The sequence below is a fragment of the Lissotriton helveticus genome, chromosome 3_1 (genome assembly GCF_964261635.1).
Source record: "Lissotriton helveticus chromosome 3_1, aLisHel1.1, whole genome shotgun sequence".
Taxonomy (NCBI): domain Eukaryota; kingdom Metazoa; phylum Chordata; class Amphibia; order Caudata; family Salamandridae; genus Lissotriton; species Lissotriton helveticus.
Window position 1 is genome coordinate 1,484,025,105 of NC_136061.1, and position 26,969 is coordinate 1,484,052,073.

General features: G+C 45.5%; 1 protein-coding gene across 3 annotated transcripts in view; it reads left to right on the forward strand.

The window, feature by feature from the left end:
- The first annotated feature begins 1,822 nt into the window (after positions 1-1,822).
- Positions 1,823-26,969, forward strand: part of LOC144823531 (zinc finger protein 425-like) — a 127,426-nt gene continuing 102,279 nt past the window's right edge. The window contains exons 1-3 of one of the 3 annotated variants that reach the window (XM_078682122.1): positions 1,823-2,106; positions 2,680-2,800; positions 25,371-25,481. In XM_078682122.1, coding sequence (XP_078538248.1) covers positions 2,083-2,106; positions 2,680-2,800; positions 25,371-25,481 — 256 coding nt within the window. In that variant the 5' untranslated portion in view covers positions 1,823-2,082. The remainder of the gene's footprint in view (positions 2,107-2,679; positions 2,801-25,370; positions 25,482-26,969) is intronic. The other 2 variants (XM_078682123.1, XM_078682124.1) reach the window with 2 other exon arrangements.

Genomic DNA, 26,969 nt, shown 5'->3' on the forward strand with positions numbered 1-26,969 from the left:
AATATCTGGGCATAGTGGTTGACTCCAGATGGACTCTGAAAGACCACCAATTGTACAGAAAGGCTCAGGCAAACAAATTACGTTTTGCATTAAACCTACTGAAAACAAAATTGAATTGCCCCTCTAACTCGCACCTGTTGAAGGTTATAGCTGCCAAGTTTCTACCATCTCTAACTTACGGGTCGGAATTGTACAGGTGTAAGGACGCAAACTTTTTGAATACGCAACAGTCAGAGCTGTTCAAACATATTTTCCATATCCCGAGGTTGGTATCCCAATCGCAGATCCGACTGGAATTTGGTCTAACATATCAGCACCAAGTCAGACAAGCGGCTATTTTAAAAACATGTTGGAAACTAAGAGCAGCTCAAGAAGACACGCTCATGGGTCTGTGTTGGATGGAGATGAATCACCAGAGAAAATCAAAAAATGGCTGGAACACAGTATGCGTGAATGCCCTGTCTGAACTCAATCTGGAAAAGGCATGGAATACAAACCAAACCTTCACGGCTTTAAAAAAAGTGACCAACGGAGCCGCAAAGCAAAGATCGTGGCTATTAGATAAAGCAGCAACAGCGAACAAAAATCACGGGTGGACGGTGTTGGCCACGTATGGCAAAATGGAGCCTCAACCTTACTTAGTCAACCATATATCCACGGCTGCCCAAAAGACTCTTCTAAATCTACGGCTGGGCTCCTCCACCTTAAAAGAACATACACCAGCATGGAAGCAATCATGGTCGACCACTGACTGCAGACTATGTGGACAAAAGGAAGAATCATTGTTGCACATACTATGTATCTGCCCCTCTCTGAAAAATTTGAGACGTTACTTTCTCCTTCAGGCATTCCGTTTTTTTAAAATGAGATCATGCCGCTCGGCTGTCATGCTAGCACTGAACAGCCAACAATTGCAAACAGCTTGTAGAGCCGCAAGATTCTGTCAAAAGTCACTGCAGCTAATACAAATTACTGAGAAACACGATACTAAAGGACTGAAGCCGGATGCGTGAAGCGTGACGAACTGATCCACTGAACCCCCTCTCTCCTCTCACAAATACACCAATTACATGGACACTTAGAAAGTTTTCCTTTTAACAATTTGAGACTTTGTACTCTTTTTAAATCATGTGTTTTATGTTACAATATTGTAAAGGTTTTAATTAACTAAATACAATACAATTTTTGCTTGCTTTTCTTTCTTTGATTATTTTATGAAGTCTTTTTATAAGGTAACTGGCGATGGTGATCTTTGTAATGTGTCGGCGGGTCATGTGTATCCCATGGTACCTTGTCTCTTTTTTAACAATTGTAGATTTTTCTTATTCGACATATCAATTGTTTAATAATTTCTTTAAATCTGTTTTTTGGCTTCTCATATTTATATTTTTAATGTCTATGTTGTATTGCATATGGTTGTGCTTTTATGACAAACTGTCGAATAAAGCTGTTTGATATGATATGAATAAAGGGTGATGCATAATATTGGCCTCTGGGCCTTTGCCATAAAATTAATATTTCCCTATACTAATTCACCACTAATCCTTATGGGTTCCGGAGTAGCGTGCTACTCGTCGTAAAGCGCTTGACACCTCGCCCAGGGTAGTAAGCGCTATATAAATAGTTACACTAGTCCCGCTATACCCAAACAATCACCACCTAATTCGTCTCTGCATGCAGAGTATCTTCGCGCCGCTGCGCGGATCCTGCATTGTCAGAGCATGTGCTCGAGACTAGTGTTTCTCGTCACGCATGCTCAGTAAGGCATAACTAGTTTCCCATACTGCGCATGCTTAGAGAGCAGTATCACTTCACCGAGCGTGCTTCTTCATAACCAGGAACAATCTGATCTGAACCCTGTGGTACAAATCCCACTTTACCTGGCAGATGTCTGTCCTTTGTTTCTTGTAAGGGGTGTCATCTGTAAGGAGCAGCGCGTGTATCTGAACACTCAACCCCTATGTACTGCTCATTGGTCGTAGGGAAGGAACAGTTGCATGTTTTGACCCCGGTTTCTCCGGCTTCTTATCCTTAGCTCAGACACTAAACTTTCACCTAGAAGATTACGGTGAAGATCCGAGAATGTCCCGACGGTACCCAGAGAAGGTGGGTCACGCCCTGTGAGGTACCAGTCATTGTATTAATACTGCAGTGATAGACCCTCACGTGCTATTGTTACAACTAGTCACTTGCATTACCAGGGCTCTCGTGTGTGTTATTCTCGCAGTTTGTGCTATTTCTCATGTGACCGAGCAAGTGTATATTTTTTTTATTGAATAAGGCTCACTGCAGGCAACCCGTTAATGTTCTTGGTTAATTTACATTATTCAGTTCAAGGAAACTGGTAAGGTCAATCGTATAGCGTTTATCAAAGGTCAAGGTTATTGTGACTCGGTGGTCAAATGCATGTTGTAAATGTGTGTGTATATATGTTTGTGTAATGTGTATATATTTTGAAATGCTTTTGAAAATGTTAACGCAAGTGTGTATCTCCTGGTATAAAAACATGCCTCTTCTCACTGCAGCCCCTTTTTTTTTTATTATACGTTAACTATAGAGCCTGTCTGCTCATGAAGATTAGTGAAAGTATTTCCTATTTATGAAAGTGTCTTCACTATCCCAATCACCTTTCCAAAATGTTTGTGCATGTGATATAAGTGTGTTTTGTTACATTCCCAGGTTACCTTCCAGGATGTTGCTTCTTGTTTCTCCGAAGAGGAGTGTAAGCTTTTACATGAATGGCAAAAGGAACTTTACACAAATGTGATGAAAGAAATACAACAATCTTTGATGTCGCTGGGTAAGGTTACCATTAGCGTCTTTGTGATACCAAAATGACTAGATATTAGATTAGTGCTAGGCATTCAACAGATAACCTGCTAGAGAAGTGCTTGATGCCACTGAGAAATAGTAATAATAAAGAGCTGTGATGGCTTACAAAACAAATAAACAGGCACACTGCCATTTTCTTTTAACAGACCAGCCTGTACCATGTCTTAAATGCATGTCTGTAGTCTTACTTTAAAAAAAAATAATTTAAAATGTTATTTTAGATATTTATAAAGTGCCGACCTAGCCACGGGGGGGGGGGGCAGCAGACAGTCGTATGCGCCACATGTGATAGACATAAAGGGGTGTGTGCAGTTGCGTATATGTTCAGACCATAATAAAACAAAAATTGCACAAGAAAACGAACTAATTCAGATCATGAAAACGGCAAATGGGTTAGAGAAAATAACAAAGTCAGTTTAACTTGTAAAGAAGTGCGTTTCAAGATCTTTCCTAAACTTTATCACACAAGAGGAAGGGAGGTCAATCCACAGTCTTAGCCCATATCCCAAAAAAAGCATTTTGATGTGTGCAGTCTTTAAGTCTTTTGAACTTTGAACCAGTTGCAGGTTGTACTAAATTGGGTAAATAAGCCAGATACTGAGGTTTTTGCAGTTCAAGGGCTCTATAGATCTCACAACGTACATCAAAATGGAATCTGGCAGGGATAGGGAGCCAATGTAGACTTTTAATGTAGGGAAAATGTGCCCAAACGTTCTTTGGTTGGTGGTGGTTGGTTCGAATAACCACAGTATAAAAAATTGCTTTAATTGGTGTTAGCAAGCCTTTGCTTGTGTCAATGTGAACATAACAAGGGTCAGGTCCCTGTGAAATGTATTATTCCGAGGCAGGACTGAATCTTGAGCAACAATGATTGCTGGAATCAAGTAGTTTGGGCCTTTTTAGGTCTCGCCTAGACGAAAGCAAAAGCGAAGCTTTTGCTGTCTAGGGAGACAACTTATGTTGCCGCTTTCTGGGGAATGTCGGGGAATGTGGACAGCAGACTGTTTCGAATTTCTTCTGCTGGAGATTAGACCTCGTGAGCGCGCCTTGACTGCATCTAATGCGTGTGTGGTTTTTTTTTTAACGTGGGCCGGGCGCTTGCTTTAGTCAGTTTCACTTTCAAAGTGCACGCGTCAATGGGTCTGTTTGTTCATGTGGAGTGCCTTTTGACCTCGTGAGCGCGCTTTGCCTGCATCTAATGTGCACACGCACGTACACATACAGAGACATTCCCCCCGCCCTGCCGCATACACAGAAGCGCCCCCGGCCGCCGCATACATACAGAGACATCTCCCCCCCCCCTCCCCCGCCCCCGCCGCAGCTCTCCCCCCCCCTGCCCCCGCCGCAGCTCTCCCCCCCTCCCCCGCCCCCGCCGCAGCTCTCCCCCCCCTCCCCCGCCCCCGCCGCAGCTCTCCCCCCCCACCTGACAACACTCACCGGCACCGGGCTCTGCTGGCGGGGGCTACACGAGAGCTCCCGCTCCTCGGGGCTCTTTCCGCAGCACTTCTCTTTGCTCCCGGTGTGACTCCTCGGCTCTGCAGCTCATCTCCGGGGCCGCGGGACAAAAGCTACTCCTCTGCACAGGCGGCTCCGGGGCTCTCCGAAGCTCACAGGAGCCCCGGGCCGCGGGAAGACTTTAACTCTCCTTTCTCGGGTGCTCGAGGAGGCGGGACTTCCGGCCGGGCCGCGATGCAATTGGCTGGCCGGCTGGGCATTGTAGGCGGGGGTTGAACTCACCGCCAGTCCGACTCCAGCAGCTGCAAGTATTGCGCTGTATGTGGTACAGTTCTGATTTTCCTGATGCGTGTTCCTTTTGTTGAAAAAATTGCAGAATCCATCCCATCCACCATTCTTCTCCAGGCATTCGCGCTTCTCCTGCTCCAGGTAGTGGTTTTCCCCGGCTTTCTTTCGTTCTCTTCCGCTGCTCTTGGTTTCTTTTTCTCTCCACCCTCTCCTTACACCCTGTTCTCTCTCTCTGGTTGCCTCCTTCCCACAGAAATCCGATGACAGGCAAACCCACAACTGCAAGCATCAGTCTACCTTCGTGACCTAAAGAGCCACGAAGCATGGGTTCTAGCAGGCTCTCTTGGCCCCCCCAAAAAACCGCAATAGGCTCAGTAGATATGTACAGTCACACCGAAGGCTGAACTAAGACAGCCACCCTTCTGAAAATTTGAGGTTCAGCAATTTAAGCCATGCCCTCCCTCGCGCCCTGCGGTGAATAATTCAGTTGGCTTTCTCCCACACACCCCTGACACAGTTACGTACAATGTGAGCTAGGGAAAATAACGTAAAGGGTTAAGCAATGTGAATAGAGTGCTACTCAATCGCGCTTTTCAGTTTATCACAATAAAAACATGTTATTTAAAACATCCCAAGCGTGGTAAATGTTTAAGTTGACATTGGAAGGGGACATTTTGTAATATAAGAAGAAAAAAAAGTTGTAAATCCTATTCCATGCTGATTCGTGCGCCAAAAAGCTGAGCTTCACTTTTAATTTTCTCTCATTACATACACTAAAATGTTCCGTTTTAGCTTTTAAAACACTTTTGACATGTAAATTGGCAACATTTCCTTCCTTTTCAGAGATACTTCTGATGGGCACTGAGAAAGTTTCAATCCTTCTTGCCCCTAAACACAACTTCAAGTCCCTCAAAGAATAGTAATGTAGCTATAGCATTGTAATGTATTTATTGTATTGTGAAATTGTACAATGCTTACTGCTCTGAAGAAGTGTTGAAGCGCTTGGCAGACTGGTAGCACGCTACTCGATGCAGCCCCGAACTCGTTTTTCATGCTATTAGTAAGTATTTCAGTTTGCCCTACATTAAGTCACACTATTCGAGAATGCCTGACTAATTATTGAATGGTGTTTATTGTCTAAAGGAAGTTAGTTGTTATCGTTATTTTACGCCGATGTTTTAGTTATTGAAATGTTATATTCTAGTTATCTTTTTAATTTGGGGATAAAAGGGGAGTAAGCAGTCAAGTGTGTGTGCCCTTCCATACATAATTAGTTGCCTAGAGCTATCGAAAGGGCACTGTGTTAGCTTTGTAGTATATATGTACTGATTTAGCACATGCTTATTCATGCTGGGTCATTTAAACTAGAGCGAGGATTCAATGGGGTTTAGCAAGGAAAGTTGACAAATATGGACAGATGAGTTATGGACACAGATTCAGGTTAAAAGGTCTAGGAGTAGGTTTTTTCTAATACATCTGGATTTGGCAGTAGTTCCTTTGTGAATTCATGCCGCCAGCACAAGTACTACAGGAATTAGCAGAACGAGGAGAAATGGACAAAGTCGAGGTCAGTTTGGTATTTATTTTTAATTTTTAGAGATGTATTCATTTACTAAGCGTTCTTGGGGGTTTACATGGTACTGTACTTGGTTTGTCTATCTTTTTTATTTTTATGGAAATATTCAGCACTTCCCGGCTCTGAGAGCTGTCCCCGACTTTACACAGGGCTGCCATATATTACTAGCACAAGAACCCTTGGCAAAGAAAATTGTTGTGAATTCAATTTGCCGACTCATATAAACATAGTCATTCTAAAAAGCTTTTGACATGCTGCTTGCACAAATGCTATTTGTCACATTAAAGTCTGCCCCATAAGATTAGCCGGTGATGAGAAAAAGTAGAAAACAAGCATTTGCAATGCAATAGGTCTCACCTTTGCGAAAGTTTGAGCTATTGGCATTGTATGCCTTTTATTTATTTTTTGGAAACCTGCAAGCAGTGCGTAAACACGCACTTTGTACTTAAAGTCGTTGCTTACAAGAAGCAAGGCTGGCAGTAACTGCGAATCTTTTACTGCCAGCCTTGCTTCTCGTACGCAAAGACTATAAGTGCAAAGTGTGTGTTTACGCACCGCTTACAGGTTTCCAAAACACATAAATGAAAGGCACTGTCATTTCCAATGCCAATAGCTCAAACTCTCACAAAGGCGAGACCTATTGCATTGCAAATGCTTGTTCTTCTTGTAAACTTACAACGATAAAGAGGAGTTGGCAAGAAAGCCCAGCAATTAGAGGAGGAAATAAGATGGGGAGAAACTAACTAAATCCAATATTTTAGCCAGTCCTGAATGGGGGGCACAGTGACTCCATTTCTAATAACAAACATTTCCTTTTATTTGGTTTATTTTTTGATATATGTTAGTACTGGGGGTCTCTAGTTGGCTATGGTGTGCACCTTTGTCTAAATAGGGACCCTTGCTTCTAGTCAGGGTAAGGGGGCTACACTCCTAAAATAATCCCTTCTCAACCCTGTGGTAGGGTAGCTTGGCACGAGCAGGAAGGCTTATCTCAGAGGCAGTGTGTAAAGCATTTGTGAACACCTACAGTAATACAGTGAAAACACTACAGATGGACATCACACATGTTTTATAAAAATAAGTATTCTTTATATAGACTTAACACAAACGACAAAAATCCACAATACAGTATTAAGAAAATAACTTTTAAATGGTAGAAATAGCTTAGTTCAAAGATGATGGTAAATGCAGCACGTTTCTCACAAAGTACCTTTGGATGCGTCACGCAAGATAAACTGCAGGTTCGCCGGGAGAACGATGCGTCGGTTCCTTGCTTCGGGGGAGACGATGCATCTGTTCCTCAGTGCTTGCGCAGAATAGGCGATGCGTCTGTTCGTTACCAGAGAGGAGGTGATGCGTCGATCTCGTGTTGCGTTCCGGTTGCGATGCGACAAGATGCACCTCGATGCGGTGCGACGATCCGATGCAATGCGACCAGAAGGCGTTGGGAGCTGGGGGTGAAGTCTTGTATCCCTGAGACTTCAGCAGGAGGCAAGCACAGTTTAAGCCCTTGGAGATTCTTCTTCAAGATGATGAAAGTTCAATAAAAGTTCCTTCTCCTTTCCTTGGCAAATAAACAACCACTGCAGGCCAACCCCAGAAAATAGCACACTGGCACAGGGGCAGTCAACTCCTTCAGCGTCTTCTGGTTCCTCTCCCTGGCAAAGGTTCGTCTTGATTCCCAGAAGTGATCTAAGGTCTTGGGGTCTGGGCCCCAATATTTATACTAGTAAATTCTTCGTCCTCTGAAGGCAGAGGGTGCCTGTGCCTAGCCAAAACCAGTCCTGTGCAGCTTCCTGGCAGGAGGCGACAACATCATTGTTGTAAGCAGACCTGGCCCAGGTAGCTGAAATGAAATCTTCTCCGCCTACTCTCTATTCTATGAGGGCTCAGGGGAGTGAAAGGAAATCTCCCCCCCCCCCCCTCTCTATGCAGCCAAGGTCCTATTCAGCCCAGCCCTGACTTATTAGACTGTTGGAGCCCAAGCCCTCCTGTCACTCACAAACCAGACATGCAACGCACAACCTAGCAGAGGCAGGCTGGATGGTTGGGTAAGAAAATACCTACTTTCTAAAAGTGGTATTTTCAACCACAGAACGTAAAAATCATATTCTCTAAAATATGTAAAATATGTACATTCTGAGTTCAGGCATACTAATTTGTTTTTCTACCATGTTCCCTCGGATAGTTAGGATTATAAGATATTATAATCAATCTGGCCTATGGGGACAGGTAGCCTTGCAATAGTGAAAAACGAAATTGGCTGTAATTCACTATAAGGACATGCTACACACATCAGGGCATGTCCTACCTTTCACATACAATGCACCCTGCCGCTGGGCCTACCTTAGGCGTGGCTAACATGTAGAAAAGGGAAGGTTTATGGACTGGTAAGTGGGTGCACTTACCAAGTCGACATGGCAGTACTAGACTGCACACAGGCTCTGCAATGGCAGGCCTGAGACACACTTTACAAGCTGCTTCTGTGGGTGGCACAATCAGTGCTGCAAGCCCACTAGCAGCATTTGATCTACATGCTCTGGGCACACATAGTGCACTGTACTAGGGTCTGACAAGTAAACCAAATAAGCCAATCATGGAGTCACTAATCCATAAAAACAATTTACAATATGCAGCACTTGCACTGTGGCACTGAAGAATAGTGGCACAGTGCCCAACGCATGTAAACCAGCAAAAACATATCAAAAACCGAGGAGACAACAGCGAAAAATGGAAGGGAGACTCATGCCAATGGTACCAGATCTAGAAATATACCATACACATTCAGTGTTAAATAATGTGTATGCATGATCTCTGTTAAAATGTATTTAGCTGATAACACTTTAAGCTATCAACTAACTGTCATCATCGGATTGGTGCCAAATCAGAAGAGGTACCTGCCTATGAAAATTTAAATATATGCCTCACTGAGAAGTCAATTAATAGGCAAGAACACGCCCCCCCGGACAGACCAAAGACATTTCATTTACCGATATGTAAACATTTTATTAAGTCATATTGATTATTATTTTTTTTTAAATACATACATACCAATCACATACTCCGTTATAAAAATCAGAATATCAAAGAAAGTGTCAAAACAATCCCCCACATGAAATGTCAACTATCATACTATCATGTATACAAAAATAACATACACACCATATCACATGCACACTACATGTCAAAAGTACATACCAGCCTTGGACTGATCACAAGATGACAAATGGAAACAAATCATTGGGGAGATGGAAAAGAGATCAGTCACAATTCCCCAGTGAGAAAACGCCAACGCGCGTTTCGGTGCATAGCCCCAGCCGGGGCTACACCTTCTTCAGGGCGGAGATGTTCAAATCATGTGGGACACAAAATCACTTCAGGAAAGTGATACATCACTTATCAGGAAGGGATACGCTCCCAAGGGGTCACCTAACTAGGGGCCCTTCAGGTGGTGCTTTAGAGAGGTTCAATGTTCAAAAGCCACAGGCCGTGTAGGAATGTCCTAGAGAATGATATGTCCGACAATAGGTTATCTGGTGATTAAGCTTGAAGGCGGAGTACGAGAGGCTGAGGGCACTTGCCCGTAGTCTGTTAGGCCCAAATCGCAATGTTGGGTCTCTGAATATAAAGAAGAGGATATGAACTCCAGCCAGCGGCCGTATAGATCTCCGGGATGTCCGCGATTCAAGAGCAAAATCGGATTGGTGGATAGAAATATCTTCTTGATTGTGGAGTATTCTCTGTGTTTCATTGTAAAGATTAAACAACCTTGGAGTGAGAATAGAATCCTGAGGCACTCCACATGAAACCGGGATTGATGGGCATATAGAGAGTTGCATGTGAATACATTAATTACTGCTATTCAGGTATTAGATGAACCTACTGAACCCAGTCACCGTGATGTCCTTGCATCATTGCAGAGTGTCAAGTAAGATCTGGTTATGTTCTTACTTGATTTAGGGTGTTTATATTGCTCAAATGTAACTAAAAATGAATGGGCTACTTTACAAGTGGTGTAGTATAGTTCCTATATTCCCAATAGGCTCTGCGCATTGAAATAATATATCCTGTAGTTTAGAAGTAGGACTGAGGTCGGCTAGGTCTCTACCGAATATATTAAACTTAATTGTGAGTGCCAGCTAGCTCAGAGGTCACTAGAAACTTTCTCAAATTCACAAGAAGGGATTAGTTTCTGACAACCGCATAAACATGACAACTTTGTTTCCCCAGGATAAGAAAAGTATCTCTAGAGTCGCGGAAACAATAGATAGCTATTTTACTCAGTCAATCGTGCTTTTCTTCGTTTCACCAGGGGTGCTGAGAAAATAGAGAGACAGGCATTTTCAATAAAAGTATTTATTGAACAGTCTTCTTTCTCAAGCATAAGAAATGTACTGCTGCAATCGTAATATTGGTTATAAAGTACAAGGCATATAATACGAAAAGTGTTATAAAGTAGTACTGTAAAAGCATGGTATGGTTTCTAAGCCATATAAAATAACATATAATACATACAGTGATAAAATGACTAAAAGTACTCAACTGGCGCTTCTAAAATACGCCTACCCCGTTGTACCTAACCTAAGTCTAGTACAAGGGAAGAAGTAAATGAGGTGTAGCTTAAGTTTAGTATTCTTTGCCAAGAATCTATTCCAAGAATTCTCTACGGGTCTAATCAGCTCCCTACCTTGGTTTTAGAATGAAGGAGGTCTTGTATCTCTCTCTCAGGACTCGATTTCCCAGCAACCCGCAAGGGTAGCCTGGAAACACTGGAGTTGTATTTCTCGGCAGGAGAAAAGACAGCGTCTCTCAGTGCGTCAGCTGGAGGGTCGGCTTCCTTCGGCACTTGCTGCTGCAGGGCATCGGGCAAGTAGTTAGTCGATCTGCACCAAACCACCGTGTGTTTGTCTGGGCAAATGTAGGCATATTTATACCTTGAAGGTGCCGTGTTTGACATATGATTGGACATAATAACGTCACTCAAAGACTCAGTTCTTTGAAAACTCCATGATTTCCTAGATAAATTAGTATTCAGGCGAGGGGAAGTCCCTAGCTGCTGAAGGCGGGTTTTTCTAAGAAATCGTTGTTGATTCTCGGAACTTAGTGGAAGAAGCCATGCCGTATTTGGGCTGCATAGGCTCAGTCTAAATATGGTAATGATTTCTATGCCTATATAAGGATCGGGTAATTTATACCTATATATGGGCATGAATCGGGAAAATTACACTAGTGTCCTAGATTCCTACACAACACCCACTTCACGATATTAAGTTCAATAAAACTAAGGGGCCTATTAGGATGGCGGATGGACGCAGGTCCGTCCGCCACCCCCGAGGTGGAGGGACCGTCCGCAGGGGCAGCGGCGGTCCCTCCGGTGCAATCAGGATGTGACCACCACCCTGGCGGTCACATCCCGTATCTTTAATCTTGCGGCGGGTGCTGCTTGAAGCAGCACCCGCCGCAAGGTTAAAAATGCATGTTTTACATTTACATGCACTAAGCGGCAGGCACCGCGTGGTGCCTGCCGCTTTGTGCATGTAAATGCTGGGGGATACCATAGGTACCCCCCATGTGCATCCCCCACCCCCCGACACCCTGGGGGCCCGCATCAGGCCCCCAAACACCAAAGACCACATGCTTTTCCACGGTGGAAAAGCCGCCGTGGAAAAGCATGTTTCAATGCACATCGTAATTTGGCTGAGGGTGTCTTGCAGACACCGCCACCAAATAGCCCTCCACACCCCGTGGATCAGCGGCGGACGGACCTGCCGTCCGCCGCTGGTCCCACCGCAATCCCACCTCCATCATCAACGAAGGCCGAATTTCAGAGTTCAGGGAACGCTGTGTGAATTAATCAAAATGTATTCTCGGTGTCCGGAGAAAAAATCAGATCGTCTAGGCTGGCAAAGAAACCGTCTACCATAGTAGGCGAAAGTGGAACAACTTCAGTTAGCAGGTCTAATGTGCATAGATGAGGATCATTGCCGTCAGCGTTTGATGCATTAGCAATGTCCGCAGTAGGTGGTACCTGTGTGCCTGTAGTGTCTCGTATCTCACCCTCAGTTAGACTTGCCGGTGAGACCTCAATGAATGCCGTCATCAGAATGGGCAGCCGTTGGGGGCAACACGATGCATGAGTCACTACCGGACCTAGCAAAGCGTCAACATCCGATGGCAGGACTGATAGTAGTGTAAGACAAATGTCCAACACGCATTCCTCTCCGCAAAGCAGGCATCGCAGAACAGGTAAGATGCAATCTTGCCAGATTGGTCTGAACGAAAGGAACCAAGTTGTGTTCAGATCCTTTAAACGAGCCAAGCCAAGAATCTGTGTAATTTTCTCATGATACCTCATGGCAAGGAGGGCTTGTTATATGGTAGTCTGGGTATCGCTGGTGACTGGACTTGCCATATCGGAGCAGAAGGAATAAAAATAGAATTCCTGCTACGAGTCCCAAGATGAGAGGCAGGCCGCCAAACACAGAGTGCACGAAATTTGGAAAAATGCAGAGGCCTTCTTCAAATGGTGCTAACAGACCCGAAAAAATCGTCTAAATACATGTGCGATGCCACTGGTATCGGACATATTTAAGATTTGACTTAACATTTCTGCGAAATGTACTGGGCAGTTTGTTGATAATAATGCATGTATCTCTGCAGAAGTCCTTGCAACTTGCAGATCATACGTTTCTCTAAACGATGTCAGTGGCACAATTTTTTGTAAAAGAATTACTTTCATTCTGCTTAAAGTATCAATTCGTATAGAAGAGATATTCAGTGAAGGCCATAACGACGTCTCCCTGTCTGTCTTGCTCTTTGGATACAATACTTGCATACAACAAGTGACCCTGGATGACACTCTAACTAGATACGCTTTTCCTGGCAACATGCCACAACAGTCAAGTCAAGTCAAAAACATTTGTATCGCGCACATGTCACATCCAAAGAGTCTCATGGCGCTTGCAGACGGCTCTGACAAGAAAAAAAGAGGGAGGCTAAGTTGGAAAAAAGCCAGGTCTTCAGCTTCTTACGAAAACAGCTGTGTTCTGAGATGGCACGGAGATTGATGGGCATTTTATTCCACAGAGCAGGGGCGAGGTAAGAGAAGGAACGACCACCATTGCTGGAGGTTTGTATTCTGAGAGGAGTAAGCAGAGACTCAGCACTAGATCTGAGTTCTCTTCGGGGGATGTACCATGTTAGTTTTCGAGACCTGTATTTTGGTCCCTTTCCGTACATATGTTTATGGACTAGGCATAGCGTTTTAAAATGTATTTGTTTTTTTACTGGGAGCCAATGAAGGCTCTTCAGACATGGGGCCGATGGGGACCTTCGTGGTAGGTTAAGAACCAGCCGGGCTGCAGTATTCTGAAGGACCTGTAATCCATTCAAGTGGTGTTCATTTATGGCTAGTAAGAGCGCATTCCCGTAGTCCATTCTGTTTATGATTAGACCATGGACTAGGGGTTTCCGAGCCTCAGCGGGAATGCACTTAAAAACTTTCCTAAGGCTGCGCATAAGTCCGAAACCAGTGCCAACGATATTATTTATATGCTGTGGTCATTGAGCATAACGTAGCTGCCTTTGGATAGCTGCCTGAAAATTGGTTCTATCATTGTGGAGGGTGAACCATGCAGGTGGCATGAGAGGTTATTTGCAGAACCTTCGCAGGCTCTGTGTAAATTAATACCTTGGCACAAAAGTGTACCGCTTAGTGAGTTCTTACAATTTTTACCACTAAGGAATACCTCCTTTCCCCCATTCCAACATTTGTGTGTGTAAGGTAAAGTCCAGGTCGACTTAATGTATTCTTTACCCAACCTTTCATACAGGCCCTCTGGTATATGCTGTAGACAATACTGACATTGGAAAATCATCACTGGTATCATGATGGTGCCATATATTATCCATTTAATGACAGGCTTCTTAGAAATTGTAGATGGTAGTCTTTCCAGTTTCTCAATGCTCAGCACCATATAGTCTGCTGCTTTTTGTACCGAAGAGATTTGTTTATCTGTAAGGTTAAACACAGTAAACAATGGCGTGGTATTGATTAAACGCCATGGCACGTAGCCTGAATGGAGATTTTGTAACGTCCAGCCTAGCAGCATTATAGAACGTAATTGAGACTGGCCATGTTGTACCATTAGCAAGTCTTGCTCTATTATGTCAATTGCAGAGGATACAATGCTGTCCAAAGAATATATTCTGGAGGACAGAGTCGTTAACCCGTTGTCCACTACAGTGAGGCTTTTCTCTAAATTAATACAATCAATTTCTCGTATTCTTTCTGCAGTTTCTATTTGCGTTATTTTCCATGCTTCGTTGTAAGCAGCGTATATACCGGCGTATATGAAACGTTTTTTACGTGGTTTGCGAGGCTCCATTAAGAAATCTTGCAAATCATTGCCTTCTTTAAGTACAGATAAGTGTTGTTTGATTTCTGGAAGTGTAGATTTATGTAGCCACTCAAGGCATAGCTTTCCTACAATGTAAGTAGTTACTATCCCTGGATGTTGTCTCTGGGAGTATCTTGAATCTGGCCTATTCACTGTGAACCCTTGTGTTTTGTTCTGAGACGAAGTCAATGCCCTGACGGGTAAACCTGTTCACAGGGGTCCACCTACATGCTTTCAGTGTAAGCAAGTGGGACACCGTTGCTATGATCCCCATTGTCCCCAGAAGGACCGCAATGCACCACCCCGTCAGATGGCAAGTGTAGACCTGGGAGGGGAGGAGATGGGTGCCCAAGGTGGGTGGGGTCCCGCAGAAATGTCCCTTGTCTCTTTAGGAGATTGTGAGATGGTCTCTAGGTCCCAGCTGCCTGATAACACAAAAAAATACAGGCAGTGGGTGACCATCAATGGCTATAGGGTGGAGGCTCTGAGAGACACCGATGCTAGTGTTACAGCTGTCAGTTGTTGGCTGGTGTCTCAGGAGCAGGTGATCCCCCATGCATTCTTCCCTGTAGTTGTTGCGGACAACTCAAAGAGCCAGTGTGAGGTGGCTCAGGTTCCCTTTGAGTGGGGGGTGTCTCAGGTACTCTCCAAGTAGCTGTGAGGCCAGCCATGCCTGTGGGTTGTCTGTTTGGCAATGATTTAGAGAGCTCCCTTGGGCTAAGGTGGAGAAGAAGTCTCATTTGGAGATGTTGGGTCTTAGTGAGTGGGCATTGCATCCAGTAAGGGTGTTCAAGAGGTCTTGGAGCCTGAAAGTATGCCCATGTACCTGCCTTAAAGAGCAGAGGTAGGGGGCGTGGGAAACCAGCCCCCATTGTTCCCACGGTCCAGGAGGAGGCATCCTTGAGGGGGATGCCCTGGAACCTACAGGAGAGCAAGTTGCTGAACTGGGGGACCTGCCTGGGCTGACCCATTGGCAGCAAGGAGGAGGACCCTCCAGGAAGGAATTTTGTGCAGAGCAGAAGAAGTGCCCTTCTCTTGTGGGTTTGCGGCAACCGGCCACAAATCAGGCAGCAGGTGATCAGTCTCGATCACATTGGATCTACTGTTAGGATGACCTCCTGTATAGCGAGCCTAAGTCTGCTGAGCCTGGATCAGCCAGTGTGCTGGTGGTAGCCCAGTGCTTCAGAGCCTTCCTACTTGGTTTGGCTCATGATGTACCTTTAGCTGGACATCTGAGGCAGAACAAGACCTTTGAAAGGCTTATCACCCACTTTTATTGACCCAAGATGCGCAAGAGTTCAGATACTCATTGTAGGACTTATCAAACTTGCCAGGCAAGTGGGAAGAGTCAGAGGAAGCACACAGCTCCTCTCCAGCCCTTCCCTGTGGTCCGCACCCCCTTTGAAAGCATGGGCATTGACATTGTGGGGCCTCTGGACCTCAAGACAGCCATGGGCAACAGGTTTATACTGGTCTTGGTGGACCATGCTACCTGGTACCCGGAAACCATCCCTCTCGGGACAGTGATGGCCCCCGTGGTGGGACGTGCACTGATATAGATTTTCTCCTGTGTGGGGTTCCCCAGAGAGGTTGTGTCAGACCGAGGTATAAACTTAATTTCCAAGTATATGAAGTCCCTGTGGCAGGAGTGTGGAGTAACTTATAAGTTCACCACTCCTTACCACCCCCAAGGTAATGGGCTGGTTGAGAGATTCAACCGGACCCTCAAAGGCATGATTATGGGTCTTGAGGCACCTACGAGGCGTACGTGGGACGTCCTCTTGCCATGTCTTTTATTCGCTTACCGTGAGGTGCCACTGAGGTCGTTAGGGTTCAGGCCCTTTGAACTGCTGTATGGACACCTGGTAAGAGGACCTCTGAGTCTGGTTAAGGAAGGCTGGGATAAAGCTCCCAGGAAACCTCCCCAGGATGTATATAGCTACATGCTGGCCTTCAGGAACCAGACTTGGCGATTCAGGCAACTCGCTCAGGCGAATCTGGAAGCCAGCCAGGAAGAGATGAAGCGGTGGTACGATCAGAATGCCACTCTGCTTACGCTTCAGCCTGGTCAGAAAGTTTGGGTCATGGCCCAGTGGAGCCCTGTGCGCTCCAAGATAAGTGGACCGGACCATTTGAGGTGGTGGAGCGCAAAAGTGATGTCACCTACTTGGTGGACTTGCGATCTCCCAGGAAATATTTGCGGGTCCTACATGTCAACCGCCTGAAGCCCCACTTAAAAAGGTCCGAAGTGGGCATGCTCCCAGCGACAGATGCTGGAATGGAGGAGGAGACTGTACCTCTTCCTGACCTCCTGTCTGCAACAGAGCAAGATGGGTCAGTGGATGAAGTAATCCACTCTTCCACCCTGACCCCCAAGCAGCAGAACGATTGTCACCAACTGTTGGGGCTACTCTCTGATTTGTTCTCCCTGGTTCCTGGTGTCACTGAGTGGTGCACCCATGATGTAGACACTGGAGACAGTCCTCCTGTCAAGCACAAGGCTCCGGTTCTGTGTGGACTACCCCAGGACTCAATTCAATCACCAGGACTGACACACACCCCATCCCCAAAGCTGATTAGCTTATCGATCGGTAAGGGGCTTCATGGTACCTCAGCACGTTTGATTTGAAGTCTGGGTACTGGCAGATCGCCTTGACTGATGGGGCCAAAGAGAGGTCAGCCTTCTCCACACCAGATGAGCACTACCAGTTCCGGGTTTGCCCTTTAGGATGAAGAATGCCCCTGCCCCATTTCAGAGGTTGGTCAACCAGGTGTTGGCTGGATTGGAAGATTTCAGTGCCGCCTACCTGGATGACATTGCAGTGTTCAGCGCCAGTGGGAAGAACATCTGCGCCACCTCTGGGAAGTGTTGATGGTGCTGCGCAGAGCAGGCCTCACGATCAAGGCATGTAAGTGCCAGATCGGGATGGGTTCTGTGGTGTACTTGGGGCACAAGGTTGGAAGCGGCCAGGTGGCGCCCCTACAACCCAAGATTGATACCATCTCGTATGGGAACTCCCCAAAACCCAGACACAGGCAAGAGCCTATTTAGGCCTTATGGGGTACTACAGGGGGTTTGTCAAGGGATATGGCAACATTGTTGCACCCTTGACTGAGCTGACTTCCAGGAAGCAGCCCAAGAAAGTGAACTGGACTGACACCTGTCAGAAAGCTTTTGACACCCTGAAGACTGCCATGTGCAAAGCACCCATTCTTCAGGCGCCCAACTTCTCAAAGGAATTCATTGTCCAAACAGATGCTTCAGAGCATGGTGTGGGGGCTGTTCTTTCACAGATTAACGAGGAGGGCCTAGACCAACCTGTAGCCTTCATCAGTAGGAGGTTACTTCCACGGGAACAGAGGTGGAGTGCAATTGAGCGTGAGGCATTTGCTGTGGTCTGGGCACTGAAGACGTTGAGACCCCAATTGTTTGGGACTCACTTCCGGGTTCAGACAGACCACAGGCCCCTCAGATGGTTGATGCAGATGAGGGGTGAGAATCCCAAGTTGTTGAGGTGGTCCATTTCCCTAAAGGGGATGGACTTCACGGTGGAACACCGCCCTGGTACAGAACACACCAAGGCTGATGGTCTGTCCAGATGTTTCCTCCTTAGTGAAGAGAACGCCCAAGAGGATGGGTAGTTCTCCCCACATTTCAGCTGGAGGGGACACGTGTTGAACCTGGTACCATTGGCGTGAGTCTCCCTTCCATTTTTTGCTGTTGTCTCCTCTGTTTTTAATATATTTTTGCTGGTTAGATGCTTTGGGCACTGTGCCACTGCTATTCAGTGCCACAGTGCAAGTGCTCCGTATTGTAAATTACTGTAATGGATTAGTTACTCCATGATTGGCTTATTTGATTTACTTGTCAGACCCTAGTACAGTGCACCATGTGTGTCCAGGGCCTGTAGATCAAATGCTGCTAGTGGGCTGGCAGCACTGATTGTGCCACCCACAGAAGCAGCTTGTAAAATGTGTCTCAGGCCTGCCACTGCAGAGCCTGTGTGCAGTCTAGTACTTCCATGTCGACTTGGTAAGTGCACCCACTTACCAGTCCCTAAACCTTCCCTTTTCTACATGTTAGCCACCTCTAAGGTAGGCCCTAGGGCAGGGTGTATTGTATGTGAAAGCTGGGACATGCCCTGATGGGTGTAGCATGTCCTTATAGTGAATTACTGCCAATTTCATTTTTCACTATTGCAAGGCTACCTGTCCCCATAGGCCAGAATGGGCAGTTTGATTATAACATCTTATAATCCCATGTGTCCCAAGGAACATGGTAGAAAACAAATTTAGTATGCCTGAAATGATAAAATACATATTTTCGTAAAGTTGGGTTTAACATTCTGTGTTTGAACATACCACATTTAGAAAGCAGGTATTTTCTTGCCTAAACCATCCATCCTGCCTGCCTCTGCTAGGTTGTGTATTGCATGTCTGGTTTGTGAGTGACAGGGACCGAGGGGGCTCCAGGAGGCAGGGCGAGTCAGTACAAGGCTGAATAAACCTATCTGCATTGGGAGTGGTGGGAGGAGTAGTACCTGGGTCTGAATAGGGCTGTGTCTTCCTCCCACAATGCTGGCTCCACCTCCTGTAGTGCATCTCATGACCCTGGCCCACACTGCCAAAGGAAGAAGTTGCGCACTGGCAGAATGCACCCAGAACTGGTTTGGACTAGGTACAGACACTCTGCCTTCGGAGACAAAGGATTTGTGTGTATAAAAAGGGGGACCAAGACCCCAGAACTTTAGATCACTTCTGGACATCAAGACGGACCTTTTGCCAAGGAGAAGAACCAGAGAATCTGCAGGAGTTTTTGACTTCCCCCTGTGCCAGTTGTAATTGCTGGGGTTGGCCTGCAGTGGTTTCTTTATTGCCAAGGAAAGGAAAAAGACTTTATGTGCAACTTTCATCATCTTGAAGAAGAATCTCCAAGGGATTGAACTGTGCTTGCCTCCTGCTGAAGTCTCAGGGATACAAGACTTCACCACCAGCTCCTCCCTGAATTTTCTGAATTGGGTCTGTTGGCATGTATTGAATTGTACTATTCATTCTTTCTTGACTCATTACAAAAGTAACCTAACCCATAGTTTAAGGTCTTATCATGTACATGGTGTAGGAAATCCACCCTTTCTTCATAGTCACCCCCTGATTTTTGGGTCTCGCCTAGGCAGCGTGCATGCGCTGCTTAGAAGGACCTTTAGCCGTCGCTCTGGTCATTTTCAAGCACACACTCGGGCTTGTGGCGGCATCCACCTTGCGGGAGCGAGCAGGGGCGCGCCACAAGCACGAGTGCAGTGCTTGAAAATGAGCAGACTGCTCTTCCAAGCGCTCGCGCACCACTCTCGGGCTCACCTCCTGCTCTCGCTTAACTTTGGCGGCCACGGGACAGTGCTTGTTCTTCAAGGTTCCTTCCCGTAGCCATGGCCCCGGGAGAGATCTCTCATCATGCCCGCTCTCCACCACTCTTCCCTCCTCTGCAGTGTGCGAAAAGTATGCTCGCTCCTGTCTCTCACTGAAGTGCCGCACTTGTGTTTCCGCGCTTGTTCTGCAAGGTTCCTTCCCATAGCCATGCCCCGTTTCTTCCCGTAGCCATGCCCCCGGGAGGAATCTCTCATCGCGCCTGCTCTCAACCACTCTTCCCTCCACTGCAGTGTGCAAAAAGCATGCTAGCTCCTGTCTCTCACTGTTTGAAGTGTGCATGCTCTCTCAGTACTGAGTACCAGCACTTTTTACTTTGAAATGGAGACTGCTGGCATTTCTCAGCACATTTAACTTTCGGGTCGCGCTTGTGTTTCAGCGCTTGTGTTTTAGCGTTTTATTTCTTCTATGCCTCTGGCTGTCTAACACATGACCGGTTTCCATAACTATGGGCAAAGGGACTTCTTGTCCCATTCACCTTGAGACCAGACCACACTTTCCACTCGCTGGTCGTGTGCGGCTCCTTTTGTTTCTTTTCTATGTTGCGGCTGTTGGAACTTTATTTCCTCGCGCACCTTGGGATTTAACTACATTTCCCAGTGGCCCGACTCTTTTTTTTATGCTGTGGTACTACATCTCCCAGCACTCTTTTGGATGATACCACATTTTACAGCGTCCTCGGTGGCCTTCCGGTCATTCAAACAATTTAAACACCGGCACCCAGTAGCTTCTTTGCATCTACCGGTCTGGACACCTGCCTCGGGAGACAACAGTCTCCTACTCACGTGAGTACCCACGCTCCGGCTATCAGATCGGAGCTCTCCTCTGCTTCATGCCTCCCCCCGTCCCAGTGTGTCCGTCTCATGTTACTAAGACTTCCAGGGTCCGACTACCTGCTCAGGATCTCCTTCGCCTCATGCCATCATTCACAGTAAAAGCTGCTCCATCTCACTCGTTAAAGACTCCTTTTGACCGGCAGCATTCGAGCTCCGGGTCCCCTGGCCCACGCCACACTCAGGCTGGGTCTTTTTATTCACCTTCATTTTACCGTGGCCCCGGGTCTCTTGGGCCTTGCTGCCTATATTGGCGGTCAGACGCGGCACTTCAGCGCCGGTAATCTCTCCTGCTGGGTGCATATTTTTTAACTGCTTTTCAGGAAGATTCAACGCGGACTTCCATGTTCTGCATTGAGCGGACTTGCGGTTATACCCGTTTCTGGGCCCTCTCATTTCCTTCGCCTAAGATTTTTGCCAGTAATCACAGCCCATGTAGGTTGTTTCCCATTTCCCCTCCCATGGAAGCACGTTCTTCCCTTCAAAAGATAAGTCTCGAAGGGCACCACTTCAGTACTGTTCTATCGGGCCCAGTCCTTCATTTTCTGGCAAGTTATTAAACATCCAGATATTAATCTTCACTAACTCTTTTTAGGTGCTGGCAGGTTTCCCCTTTGTCCCCCACTCCTTCCCCCGGTTTGTACCTCGGGGTCAAAGGCTTGCCCATCAGCCCACCTTCTAACTGGCCTGAGATTACATTTGTCATTACTGGTTGCTCCCTGAAAGATTTACATATTTATTTTAAACAAACAACTGTTTTGGTTTGTGCTTATTCCTTATAAAGAAATAGCTCTTTAATTACTCAAAATGCTACCTTGCCAATGTTCACTTTTGTGAACTTTTACTTGACTTACTTGAAAGGAACAATCACAAAAAGAAACCGCAGACTTGCCTTTTATTGCTACTTAGACCGACTTTCATTCTTGAGAGCTCTTGTATTTATTATCGGTTTAACATCATGTGAGTTATGGTCTGGCTTTGTGCCATAGAACAACACAAATGCAGCTTGTAACCATGATGACAATCGTGACTGGCATGCTAATGTAGTGTCTCATATATTTCAAGTACACCCCAAAATAATAATAGCAAGTACTCTGTTTTCCAGCCTATCACCAACATCCTGACTTTAGCTAAATTTCTCGAGAAATGCGTCCACACGCAGCTCTGCAACCACTTGATCATAATGTCCCTTGTCTTCTGATCCTTCGTGACCTGTCCTCAGCATTTAACATCCTCAAACATGAAACCTGATTGCTCTTCTTCAGCATAGGATGGGTCTTTCGGGCAGTGTCTTAAATTGGTATGCCTCTTTTTTTTTTTTATAGAACCGCACACAAAGAATCATAGTTAACCATTCCCTTGCATCCAGTACTCTAGTCACCATTGGAGTTCCTCAAGGCTCCGCACTCTCAACCACTCTTTTCAACCTTTTTATGGAACCTGTATCCGATATCCTGAACCGTTCTAACATTCACTACCCCACATATGCTGATGACACGCAATTGTATTTGAAGATCTCCTCTCCAGAGGACATTAAAACCTTAAATGATGCACCCTTACAAACTCAGCAATGGCTAGCCCAGAACCATCTTTTGTTAAATACTCTAAAAACAGAATTCCTTCTGCTTGCCCCCCACAACCACTCTTCACTTACCCTGGACTGGCTTAAACAACTCACTGCTCTTAACTGCAGCCCTCATGTTGTTGACACTGCTAAATTGCTAGGTATCACCTTGGACAAATACCTAAATATGCAAGCTCCCTTCAGTGCAACTATTAGGGAAGTCACTCTTCAGCTCAACACCCTTAAGAAAATCAAGCCTTTCCTTTCGCCCGCGGACATCCGGCCTGCAGTACAATCCCTGGTTATCTCTCGACTGGAATATGGTCTGGTGACCCTTGCTGGGCTTCTAAAGCTAGTTTGGCGCTGCTCATAGCCACTTTAAAGGCATCGGTCATTCTCCTCACAGGATCCAGAAAGCATGACCACATCACGCCAGACCTGATTTAACTAAATTGGCTGTCTATAGAAGCTAGGATACGTTTCAAGATAGCTTGCTTGACGCATAAAGCTATTCATTACAACACCCATGTGTACTTGACTAAAAAGCTTGAACTATCTGGCTCAAGTCTGAACTTAAGAAGTTCGACCACCCTACTTCTGAAACCTCCCAAATTCAAAAAGAAAATAACTTATTATTGTGCTTTCACTGGTCTTGCTCCAAGAATTTGGAATGCTCTACCTCTTGAGACCAGGTCTAACCCGTACACTGCATATTTCAAGAAACATGTCAAATGGCTAATCTTGAGTGAACATCAGCAGCACTAACCTGGCTTACCTTCCCTAAATTCCTCTCTATCTGGATTTGATACTTCTTTTATACCGTTTGTTTGAATAAGATGCTTCCTGTTCATTTGTTATCTTGTTCTATGGGCCTTCTGAAGTTGTACTGGTCCCTCCAGTCTGGCTGACTCTACTGCCCCTTGACCGTAATTGTTTCCCCTTTGTTTGACTGTGTGTTTATTTAACCTCCTCACTTGTTCGATTGTGTTGTGTTATTCTTGCTTTCGCCACTTTGTACAGCGCTCCGATACCCGTAAAGGTAATGTTCTCACTTTATAACACTTTTCAAATAAATAAATATGGTGCAGAAGAACACCTATGGCATGAAAATGTAAGTGTCACCGATGTACTGCAGCACTTATTGTGCACTCACAAGTGTAACAAAAGAAAACGTGACTTCAGGCCTAGCTTGCGTAGCCTGACTGCTCAAGTGTGATCTGGTAAAATAACCCTCTTTGACAGGTAAAATCCTCCCTTTTAGATATTAGTAAGCTACCCATAGGTAAGCCTTGTAGCCCACATGGTAGGATAGGGCGCATGGTATTTAAGAGTGGGACATGTAGAACATTAATAGTACCATGTCCCTACAGTGATAGGACCCAAAATGCTACCTTCACTTTGAGAGGCCTAGGTATGCTATGCAGAAAACCAGAGTACAGATTAAAATACTAATGCAGTATCTCGGGAATGGGACCTGCTAGAAAAAAAATTAAGCAACTATTTTTAATAGTTCTTAAAAAAGTAATTCAATGATGAAGCTGTATTTTTTAAGAACATATTAAGAAAAAGTAACTTTTAGAAAGTGACTCTTTATGTTCCTGAACTGTGAGAAAGCTAATTAGGATATGCCTCTGCTAGCTCTCTGGCTGTACTCGGCCTTAAAAGGTGTGGAATGCCTCCCAGGAATAAACAATAGGGTGATCTAAAGGGGTAGAAATAACTCCTATAAACTTCATGAGATTTTCAGGATGGGGTCTCTATGCATCTTTCTTGACACTCCAGTGTCCAATCCGGCTTGACAAGTCTGTTGAGCCACATGAAACACTGGAGAGCACTTGAAAGGGAGAGCAGAATGGCAAGATTATTCTTGTGTATCCACTGTCTGGTTGCTGAAGGACCCCAGTTTTTCCTACCTGACTTTTGTCTCTGGGTACCATGCTTGTCTCAAACTGAATGTGAGTTTTAGACATAGGAAGACATTAGGATTGCAATAGTATACTTCCCACACACACTGCCATTCCTCAGATGCAACGTTTAGTGTTGTCAAAGACTTTCGCCATCTCAAATAGGTACTGACACATGGCATTTTGGGCCTGCTTGCAGTAAGACAAACAGGAACCTCTGTGAAAGTGGGTAGTGTTACCCCTGGAAACCTCTACCCCATTGGCTGGGGATGGGTCAGGTGTCACACCCACCCCCTAGCTCGTGCCTGGCATAAATGTGACATCATCAGGCACCCTCTTCGCAACTCTTTCTGGACCTGTGATAGAGCAGAAGAGAGTTGGGTCTGCTGTCTGTGAGCTGGGCGGAACCTGAAGCACCATGCCTGCTTCCTCATATACCCAGGATAATGAAGCCAACTCAAAGGATCTGTGAATCTTCAGGAAGACAACAAACTGCAAGAGGCCTTTCTCTGAAAGTACTCAGCTGACCAGTGACAAGCCGATCTGGACTGGACCCTGCTGTTGGCCTCTGCAAAACACACTGCGAGTGTCAAAGTGTACTGCTGTGATGGAGTAAGACTGAAAAGAACAAGTCAGAAGGTAAAATGTCTGACCAGGATGAACCTGTTGGTCTATCTGACCTGAGCTTATTCGGGGTCAGCCTCAAAATGCGAACCCAGTGACCCCCGGGGAAAAAGGTTTATTAATTTAGTGATGCTTGTAAATAATAATGTGTATATGCATACAAGTTGCACATTGTGAACTGTACCAAGGAAAATCGTGGAAATGCATGTTGTACATCATTAAGTAGAACAGATTTCTATTTGCCAGCCATTCCCTTTAGTGAAATAACAAGACAACTGCTCGTCTCAAAAGCTATTATAACAGAGTTGTTTCTGCCAACTCCTTCCCTATGTTTCTGATCATTAAGCAGTAATCTCTTGTGGAATTTATTTCCCTCATGTCCCACACTTTTCCTTGGAAAAACTGTCTACAGTGTCTCATGTTAAAGAAGGACATGTTTCTTAACTGTCATTTTCTATTTACTCTTACAATCAGGTCCACGCATTGCAGCCTCTGTCTTTTCATTACGCGTAAATGAAGCAGAAGAGCTGTTCCACGTGGACTCGCCGGACTCTGAGAGGAAGCATGCTTCTGGACATTCACCAAGTGAGTGACAATAAATGTCGTCTAGAGAATGCCCATAGAATTTTTGCAACCATGCTTTCCCTGAGGTAACGATAGATTAGGACACAAATGTACTTGCCCGTTTGGAACAGCGAACATCTTTATAGCAAAGCCTGAAGTGCTCATGAGTTGGCCTTTTGCACTCAACAAATCATATAAATGGTTACAAAATCAAGTAAACCTCTACCCACACAAACCTCCACACACCCCATGCATAGCTGCCAAGGTTTCAGATTGATATGTGTGACATTTTAATAATTTTAGAGTAATTATGAGTGACACTGTCTCGTGAGCAAAATTAAGCAATGAAGAGGAGGGAAACAATAATATCAGAAATTGCACACATTTGAGGAACGAGAAACGAAGTCAACTGCTGCAAAACGTAAGAAATGCAAACGACTTCCATTGATCAGACTCTAGCTAAAATTACAGAAATTAAATAAAGCAGCTTGGAAGTGGTTCAAAATGTCTTTATAATCAGCTGAATGACTCGCAGTCTCACTCAACTGCTGCCAGTGACCTGAGCTATAACGCAACTGAAAACCAAAGCAGAGACATAATGTGTGAGTGACAGGGGCACAGGCAAACTCGGAATAAGTCTAGAATAGAGTGGTAGGCACCTGATTGAGATGATCCACACTTAACACACAGAACTGGGTAAGCTCTCAGGTATGTTTTCATGAGTTTAAAATGGTTGAAGTTCTCTGCAGTTTAAGATGCCCTAATATTTCGGAAGTAATCCGTGGCATTTAATTCGACGTTGTGAATAAACACGGCACAGTTTATTCAATTTAACAAGAAGCTCTAATAAATATTGGTTCACTAAGGGAGTGGGGTTTGCTGTGCTAGCTGCCTTGACCCGGGCAATCTGAGTGCTTCTGAATAAGTGAAAGATCCGCCGTGGCCTTCATGTGCTGCCTCTAATCTCTTTTCCTCTACTTGTGAGGCAGAGCGTGACGCTTGGAACAAACAAGGAGGCCCAATGAGGGGGTGGGTGGGGGGCTCCTTTACCAAGCAATAAAAAAATCTTTCCAGTCGCTTCAGAGACCCACGGCCTCTCCCAAGGCTCCGAGGAGAGATAACCGAGAGGTACGGTGGAAGAGCTGCACGTGGGGGTGGGGGCTCAGCCAGCATCTTAACTTAGCGCACACAGGCTCTCTCCCCCACTGACTTCGAACATGAGGTGATAGCAAAGTTTCACTAACCTCAGTCACAGAAGAAGGGCCCTCCACCTCCAGTCTGTCAAGGCGGCCCCGGTGTCACTGACTTCTTTCCGTCGGCTACAGTAAGATATTGCATGATTCGATGGGGGGGGGGGTGGGGGGAGGCAGTAATAACAATTGCACTGGTGCCCGAGCCGATGCAAACAAGCGGACGGTGCCGTAATTATAAGCAGTGCTCCCTTTAACGGTGAACATGCTGCGCAGCCCGCAAACTATCCCAGCCACATCGAGCGCCCAAAATAAACTG